This window comes from Gambusia affinis, linkage group LG10, assembly GCF_019740435.1.
Source record: "Gambusia affinis linkage group LG10, SWU_Gaff_1.0, whole genome shotgun sequence".
Taxonomy (NCBI): domain Eukaryota; kingdom Metazoa; phylum Chordata; class Actinopteri; order Cyprinodontiformes; family Poeciliidae; genus Gambusia; species Gambusia affinis.
Genome location: NC_057877.1, coordinates 18,452,104 through 18,461,451, shown reverse-complemented (window position 1 = coordinate 18,461,451; position 9,348 = coordinate 18,452,104). Strand labels below are relative to the sequence as shown.

Sequence of the window (9,348 nt, the reverse complement as noted above, 5' to 3'; positions counted from 1 at the left end):
AGAACATTTCAAAGATAATTATGCAGGCTAAGTTGAACTTGTACTTGCTGCAAATATGAACAAAAGCATCAATTTGTCATTCAGATCTACCCAGTAAAGTCAAACCAACACTTCAATCAAGATGGCACCAGTGTACCTGGCACGCCATCTGACTTTCTTTCTTTACTTTCTAATTTTTGCTTTATTTGTGTATTTATGCTGTTAAAGTGCCTCAACAGTTTATGATCATTAAGCACTTTTGGACATTAAAACTTCAATGGATTTACATATTGGATATAGTTTGGGAAAAAGGAATTGAGGCTTCCAGTTCCATTTGACATACATGTAGGTTATTCTGGATGGCAAAGGAGAATAATGTACAAATTGAGCTAAAATTTGCCACAGGTGTAAACGTTTCAATTCAATTCAATTCAATTTTTTGAACTGCCATGTATTTCCTTTCCTTGTAGCAGCTCCCAATAAGAAAAGATTTCCAGACAACTTTGGAATGTACAGCACATCATACATGGTTGCAAGTTTAATATCACTGACTCTGAAGGTCATGTTCATTTTAACAATGCCAAATCCTTGGGCTTCAACCACCCTGCTAGCACCCAGTTTTACAGACTGTGTCTTTGAAAACTGCTGGTAGTCTTGAAGAATTTCTTTATCACAGGTTATGTGTTTTGTTGCTCAAGAATCAACCAACCACTCAACTTGTCTTGGTCCTTTAAGATTTGCATTTTTTTTAACAAAGACACTCTCAGTGGGATCTTCTTTATTTTCACCTGCCACATTTTTGGCTTTGTGATTTTTTAATCTTTTTTTTTTTTCAGCTTGGCCAGTTACAGTTTATTTGTCCTTCTTTGCCACACTCTCAATGAACTATGTCTTTCAGTTCCCACTGCTTTTGAATTACCCTGCATTTCTCTGCAAACTTGCATTGAAATGGCTGATACACCACCTGATGTAGCAGCACTGCAGTCATCATTAACATTGACTCTTTTTTGCTCATTATTTATTAATGCTTGCTGAACAAACTGCAATGTCAAAATTGTCCATCTTTTTTTACCAGTTCCAGGACCTGGCCAAAACCCCTCAGTCATTCACTTGAGAAATAATGAGATTTGTTAAAGTGTAAAACAGGCTTTAATGCCAAAAATAATCAAATGTTTCAAGTCAAATTGAAGTCATACAAATGGGCATCCATTTGTGCACGTCCATGGACAAATGGTCCAGCGTTGGTCTCCACGTAGCACACCTTAGGGATGCAACCAAGTGAAGCACCCTCTCTACGGTGGAACCAGTAGAGAGGGTCTGCCTTAATCAGTTTTTGTTTATGTGTGACTTTCGCCACTCTTATACGTTATGTACGGTGGCCCTGAGGTGCAAACCACTTCAGCAAATTGAAAACATAATTACAAATTACAAAAGCACTACAACATCAACAAAGCACAATTACAAATTACGAAAGCACTACAACATTAACGAAAGCACTACAACATTAACGAAAGCACTACAACATTAACAAAACGGAAAGGGTATTTCCCAGTTGGAGACTGGAGAGATTGCTGATTGGACGACAGTGATTTTGAGCCGGACGTTATCACTTGAGCAAGTTGACCTATAGTTGCGATACGTTATAGTGGCTACTATATTGAAAGTGGCTTGTCTACCAGCAAGCTAAAACAAGTAAATGGATCGAACTTCGTAAAGTGCTGTTCTTATTATATATAGGAATGAAAAAAGAAAACAAAGGACAACATTTCAAACATTTTGATGTGATTATTTAATTGTTTTGGGGCACAATAATTACATTTGACACAGCTGATTCTGATAAATTGTTTTTATTGATGAACACACACACACATACCTTTACAGTGATGTATTCATGAACATATTAACACAATTCCCTAATTCAATGTGCATTTGCTATTTCAAGATATGAATTAAAAAACGTAACATAAAGGCAGTGGGTCCACTTTGTACAGTAAAACCGTTGAAACTAGCCCATGCAGCATGTTTTCTCCAATGCCACTGTCAAGATGGTGGTGACATAATAGGACTCTGCCTATACGTATTCATGCCTACTGTCTAATCAGCGATTTCTTAGGTCTCCAACTGGGAAATACCATTTCCGTTTTGTTACTGTTGTAGTGCTTTTGTTAATGTTGTAGTGGTTTCGTAATTTGTAATTGTGCTTCCTTAATGTTGTAGTGCTTTCATGAATGTTGTAATGCTTTCGTTAATGTAGTGCTTTTGTAATTTGTAATTGGGCTTTCAATTTGCAAAGTGGTTTGCGCCTCAGGGCCACCGTAATTATGGCTATGTAAGTGTGCAGCAGTGTGCATGTGAGCAGATAAAAGAGATAGAGGGAAGACAGAATAATTTATCCATAACATTCCTCAAGTGTCTCTTTCAAAATGTCCCAAGCCTCTTTTGGAGTTTGGAAGCTTGTTATTAAATGCAGTTGATTGGAGAGTACTCACATTCAGCACTAATATGGAAAATGCTCGTTTCCTTGTTCCTCGAATTCTGCCTGAGTTTGTACGTTAGCATCCAGAATTAGCATTTCCATCTCCGTTAGCATTCCGCATAGTCGTGAAGCTTTAGCAAGTGCTTCATCTGAAACTTCTACATACGCTAGTTAGGGTGACCAGATTTGGGTTTCTGAAAAGGAGGACACTTTTTTTTTTGTTGGTTAGAATCGGCAGACACACATGTGCTATCGCCTGTCACACTTAAGGTTTAACTAGTCTAGCGGCCGGTGTACAAGTCAACTCAGCTAACTTTACTTTTCCCACACACACTCGCACACATAATGCAACGTGATTGGATTTGGGGACAAGGGCGTGACTAATTTGCCATACAAAGAAACCTGGAATGGAGTAGGGAAACGGAGTGACAATGTAATCACAATGCACTGTAAGCTATGTAATGTGTTTTGAGGCAGTTGACCAAAATCCCGGACGATTTTTAAATTCCCCCCGGACATTTGACATTTTTTTAGGTCTGAAAAGTAGGACATGTCCGGGAAAAAGAGGACGTCTGGTCACCCTACCTTTAACAGGCGTTTCAGCATATTTTTTTTCTCTTCAGAAAGGAACAGTACAACTGCAGTACTCAGAAGACACCGTGTATGGCAACGTAACAGCCTTTCCATTAACAGTAACTGAACAAATTACTGCTTCATATTTCAACATAGCAGTACATCTACTGAGATACCCCAGACCAGAATAAACTAAGCTAGTACAAATTTTGAGTGTCATAAAAAATGAAAGTTTTAAATGTAGCCCTAAGGATAGGGCTACATTTAAAGTAGCCCTACTTTTAGGGGATTATAAATGTAGGGCTAGTTTGCCTCATTGACTAAAACTGGGAGCTGGTTCCACAGCAGGGGACCCTGATAGCTAAAAGATCTACCTCCCATTGTACATTTAAAAACTCAAACCACCAACCTTTTGATTTTGATGCATATTTACTTTTTGTGAGAAGTCTAACTGAAAATTTCTGTAGAACCATTTGATGCAGAGTTTATATGTTAACTTCTTTTTTGCAGTATTTATGAACGAATAAATGCTGAAAGGTGTTTTTCCCCGTGTATGTATTAATAGTGATGGACCAAAAGCTTTCTACTCGTATAATATAATCAGAAAAACAACCCTGAACCCTAAACAAATCAAAACAGTTGTTAACACTGGATGAATATAATTAAAGTAATTCTGATTTTAGTGCTAATTGCTGTTCTAGTTTGTTCATTAGTTTTTCACAGCAAAATCATTGGAGTGCCATTGCTAATGACTGAGTTTAATTTGAAACAATCATAGCTATTTAATTTAGGTTCTATACATGTAGACTTCTGAGGGAGATTAAACAGAGAACAATATATTTTATAAGGTAAGTCAGTTAATAAGACCTTTTTATTTAGTTCCAGCAGATGCATAAACACACTTAAAATGACTGCACAGAAATGTTCTGTAGTTTTTCTACTTTACTTGGATTTTTATTTGATCTGCTCAGTTTTTACCAAGTTTCATTCATTGATGCTCACCCACCAAAAATTTAACTACAAAGAACTTTCCCCTGTCAGCACAGCAAATGCTGCCACTGTGTGTTCCAACCAGGATGCTGCCTGACACTCCTGTTCCTCTTGTCACTTTGTACGTGCACAGCTTCATTAATACACACTCACATGAATTGAAGTTGTAACATTTAGATTTTCACAGCGCCACCCCTCAAATTAAACATTACTATGACGTGTTTAGAATGTACAAATTCCTTTTCTAACATGTTGATTTCATTAGGAAACAAAATGTTCATATCTATTCAAAAGAGTGGTATTGGCTCTTAAAAGATGTGCTTCTGTGCTACCACTATAAAACAATCTAACTTAAAAGTCTGTGCTTTAACCATTCATGTTTTTTGGGGGGATTTTTTAATGAAAGATTAATTACAATATTTCAGACAAACATTCATGATATGGATTCAGTGTCCTTCATACTGACATTAAAATGTGATTGAGATCTGTTAAAGCAGATGGTGGGGTAAAGTAATTGCGGTATTTATCATCTTGCCTTTAAAATATTCTCCAGTGAATTTCTTAATAGCACATTAGATGGTTTCATGACAAAACTCTTAACTTTTAACCTCTGGGCCTGTGAGGTACAGAAAATCTGAACAAAATTGCATTAACGGCTCTATCACAACTCTTATCACAACATTGATAAGGACTTCTTTACTAATGTTTTATCACTGCCACACTGTAAGCCGATGCAATTAGGATAGAATCTATTGTAGTTGTCTGTCTTAATCATCTAAATAAACATAACACTGAAAAATGCATTTATCTTTGAGTGTTATCTGGTTATTTTCTAAAGAACCCTGGTGGAGGTGACAAAAAAGTATGTCTTTGACTTTCTGAGCAAGAAAACCTGAAAATCGCATCTGTGATTATCTGCTGTTTAGTCTAACCCAGGGGTGGGCACTCCTCGTCCTCGAGGGCCAGTGTCCTGCAACTTTTAGATGTCTCCCTGGTCCAACACACCTGAATCCAATAGCTGAATCATCTCCCAAGTGCAGTCAAGCTCTCCAGAGTCCTGCTAATGACCTCATTATTTGACTCAGGTGTGTTGAAGTACAGATACATCCAAAAGTTGCAGGACACCAACCCTCGAGGACCAGGAGTGTCCACCCCTGGTCTAAACCTTCTTTTATTGTAACTTTCCCTCAAGTATATTGAAACAGATGCCTTCTATGAGGGAGTAAGCCGGTTGACGTGTCATTAGCTGACTCTTCTTTATGTAGAGATGCTTTATGTGTTGTAACAGTTTTCTGTTTGTACTTTGTTCTTCATTTCTTCATGAAATGTATACAAATTTGTATTTTCCTATCCAAGGAGTTTACGTTTGCTTAGTTGATTTGCCTTTAGTGCACAATTCTTTAAATTCATCTAGTAAAATCACTGAAAAAGACTTTAATTCTAGAGCAAAATTTAGCGTTTTATACTTTGTGCTTGAGTAAAGTCTGGTTGGGTTTGTTGGAAAGTTTTATCATTTTTGATTTTGTAAGGATCCTTCACCAGGGTGTTTGCAATCTTATTTAGTACCAATTCGGCTAGGGGTTCAAAAGTTAGAAGTAGGGGAATTTTTGACAGGGGATAGACGATGTATCATTTCCTGTAAAGCCTCGATGACCAGAACATTGTATCATTTAATTAAACCCTGACATGACGTGCTCGGAGGCAGGTAGCGAAAACAAAGAATTGGCTTGAAGGAGGACCATTACGCAGGTTGTCGTGACATCATTGAGGGCTGGCTATAAAGAGCCGAGGACTGATGCGCAGAATTAGAACAGCAGTTCAGAAGCGTTGGGGTAAAGGACGCGTTCAATCCTGTTAGTGGCTGTCTGACTGAACCGACCGTCCATCTTTCTAAAGAAGAAGAAGAGGAGAGGAATCCCTGTAAGACTTGACAAAATGAACTTGTCCTACTTGGTTGCTTGTGGACTTTTGGTCAGCCTGCTTTCAGAAAAGATGGGAGCAAAGCCTTTAACTCAAGCGCAACAGAAGGTAAGCCGGTTGTCTCTCAAATGATGCTTGGTGTTGCATAAACAGTTACTTTTTGATTTGAGCGCAAAAAAATAAAAAAATAAAAACGCGTCAGATGTTATTTTAGCTCTGGAAAAGCATTGTTTTCTCTTTGTTAATAAGTAAAAACTTGCCCAAGCTTTTTGCGTTTCTTTTTGTTATGTTAAAATAACATTTTATTCTGTAATTTGTCACTATTTTATTTATAAGATAGCAATTTAAAGAGGTGTTAAAATGTGTTCCTCAATTTAATTATCAGCAGGTACCGATGGTTCCTTTTACATTTATTCCCGACTTGAAAATGTATCTGTTGGAATCTGTTGTGTGCGTAAAATCAAATTATAATCGTGGCAAAGGACTACCCTAACTATTTAAAATAAGTTATACAGTCATATATCCGTTATTAACAAATAAATGAATAACGAGGGTGAAGTGGATACCAAAGTCCAGGCTAAATAAGGTTCATATGCACCTGTTTCCCAGTCTGGTAGTTTTATTAGAATGCTGTGTCACTTAATAAAAATTAAAATAGCACTTATATGCGACAGTGGAGATTTATAGACTAACAGTGATTTCAATCAACCTCTAATCTAATAACTGGGACATTCTCTTTTGGGGTGGAATTTGAAGCTGTTACCCCCGAAGGGTATAAAATGTTGAAATATTCCCTCTAATGCTCGCCGTTTATTTTAATATATTGTGTTGAGGCTTACCTCAAATGGTGTAAAAATATGTAACCTCTGCCCGAACAAGCAGTAAATATTATTGTTGTTTGAGTTAACGGAGGTTTGAAAAAGAAAAGAAAAAAAACATTTATCGGAGGGATGCACTGCTCATCTATTTTGTTCATCTCACAGTCCCTCCGAAGTTTGCTGGGTGAGGAACTAGCGGAGATTCTGGAGTCGGATGAGAGGGAGAGAAGGATAGATGCAGTGCGCTCTCGGATGAGGTTACTGCGAGATTTACGCGTGGACACCCGGGCCAGAGGGATGTGGGCACGTCTCCTCAACGACCAGCCCGCAACGAGGAAGACGGGAAACAAGAAGGCGGGCTCCACGTCACGAAGTGGCTGTTTCGGACACAAGATGGACAGGATAGGGACCATCAGTGGGATGGGCTGCTAGGGCTCGGAGCTGCGAAGAGGCGGTGAGTTCATGGGGCATCCCTGCTTTTAACACTTAGATGGAACTAGAGTAACGTTTCAGATGGAAACAATGAGGAAAATATGTGCTGGTAAAAATAAATAAATAAATAAAAAACAGTGATATAAATAAAAGAAATAGTTTTGAATAAATGTGCAAACAGACGACAAAAAGACAAGACAACGACTACATGTTTAATGTTGAGTTCGTGTTTTAGGGCACTTCCATTACCTTAGAAAGCACACTGAGGAAATAAATGAGAAACTATCAGAGGTATTAATATCTGGGAGAAAAAAAAAATATGGTCCACAGGATGAGACAAAAGGATGCATATATATATATATATATATATATATATATATATATATATATATATATATATATATATATATATATATATATATATATATATATATATATGGCTAATGTCAGGATGGATCATAAGGCAAAATGTTCTGTTCTTATGCAATTATGCAATTACAGAGTCAACAAATAGACATGATGGTGCTTGCATTTTGCAATAAATTCCACTATAATTCAGAAATTAGTTGCATGTCAGGAGTCACTCTCAAGGGTGTTATTGTGTCATAACTGTGTGAATAAATCCTTGTTATTAAACCACCTGGAACATTTTAAGCCCCAAAAAAGATTATGTATCAAATTAATACTATAGTACATTTTCAACCACTGCAATACTTCCTTCGAGGATGCAAACTGTTTGCTGAAAAACTCACTTAAACTTAAAGTAACATATAGGGTGCAATCCTGTGGGTGTTTAGGAAGTCCACTCATAATCATGAACAATCCCATTTGCTTAATTTGGAAAAACAGCAGCATACATCATGTTTAGGAAGTGGAGTCGACAAGGAGGGATGGAGGAAAGAAGTGGCGATGTGGACGAGCGCGTACACGTCCATGCACTGTCTTGAAAACGAAGCACTCTGCAGTGGTCAGAATCTTTCTGGGAAAGCCATTTTCTCCAAACCCAAGTGTTTTGACCAAAAGCATGGAAGGGGCTGTGTTTGTGAATGAAGTAATGTGGAAGCTAAGGTGACACACAATTAGTCCTGAGGGCTGGGGCCTTTTTGTGGTTGTGGTGAAACAGTGAGATCCAGTGTGGGGACTTGACAGTTTATGACTAACATGGAAGTGTTGGTCACTGGTTAACACCCAGAAATGTGAAAGTTTGTAATGGATTCCCAGTTCAAGAGACCAAAGTAAGATTTTTTTTATGGAGATTAAAACCAACAAGCATGCTTGGAAATCCCCAGGATGATGAGCATCTGATGAATAGGCTCTTAAAATTATAGGATAAATGATAACGTGTTTACGAACCAGTCTCTGACAGTGCTTATAAGATTTTCTCTCCTGTCTCTCTTTTTTTTCTAGGTCTTTGGACGATGGGTTTGGACAACATATGCTGAGTGTGTTGCCACCTGAGTGAAAAATGACCAACTGATACAATTTTCGGTACGAACGACCCCACAGCCAGCGTTGGACAAAAACTGAGAAGACAATGCTGCAAAAGCCTCATCACTTTATATAAATAAATGTGAATATATACATAGTAAATATGCAGGTATATATTCATCAATGTATGCCATACAAATGGTCTACAAATACAGAGATGCATACTATGACGTTATGGACAATGGTATAAAAACTAAAAACTGCAAGAGCTGTACATTCAAGTACTTCATTCACTCCTGGGTTAATGTATTTATGTTTAAAATATTTATATGTTTATAAAAGAGATATTTATACACTGTAAAAAGTGTGGCCTGGCTTAAATTAAAAAAAATTTATGTCCATTTGTTGCATCTAATATATTTGACTTCACAGAATCTAAATAAAGTGGTTTGGTACAACATGACTATTTAATTTTGACTCAAACCATATTACTTTACTTGACCCAATATTAATTCTTCACCTTCATCCAAGTTAAATTATTTACATTTCAGTTTTGGAACCAAACTAAAATATTGAAATTGAACCAATCAAATATATATACATTGCACCAAACTAATATTCTGGCATTAACACCAGTTAATTCGTTGGCACCATGAAAGTCTTTGTTTTATATTTCATAAACTTTGTTTCAAAAACAATTTGCATCACTAACATCACACTTAACACACTCCA

The 9,348-nt window shown here is 37.1% G+C and overlaps 1 protein-coding gene across 1 annotated transcript; it reads left to right on the top strand.

Moving 5' to 3' along the window:
• The first annotated feature begins 5,821 nt into the window (after positions 1-5,821).
• On the top strand, positions 5,822-9,074 carry nppc (natriuretic peptide C). The gene is made up of 3 exons (XM_044129916.1): positions 5,822-6,046; positions 6,922-7,210; positions 8,596-9,074. The coding sequence occupies exons 1-2, from the start codon at positions 5,954-5,956 to the stop codon at positions 7,186-7,188; spliced, it is 360 nt and encodes a 119-aa protein (XP_043985851.1). The 5' UTR covers positions 5,822-5,953; the 3' UTR covers positions 7,189-7,210; positions 8,596-9,074.
• Positions 9,075-9,348: the final 274 nt, after the last annotated feature.

Coding starts and splice junctions, on each gene's coding strand:
- nppc (XM_044129916.1), top strand. CDS start 5,954: ATGAACTTGTCCTACTTGGTTGCTTGTGGACTTTTGGTCAGCCTGCTT. Junction 6,047..6,921: donor TAACTCAAGCGCAACAGAAG/GTAAGCCGGTTG, acceptor TTCATCTCACAG/TCCCTCCGAAGTTTGCTGGG.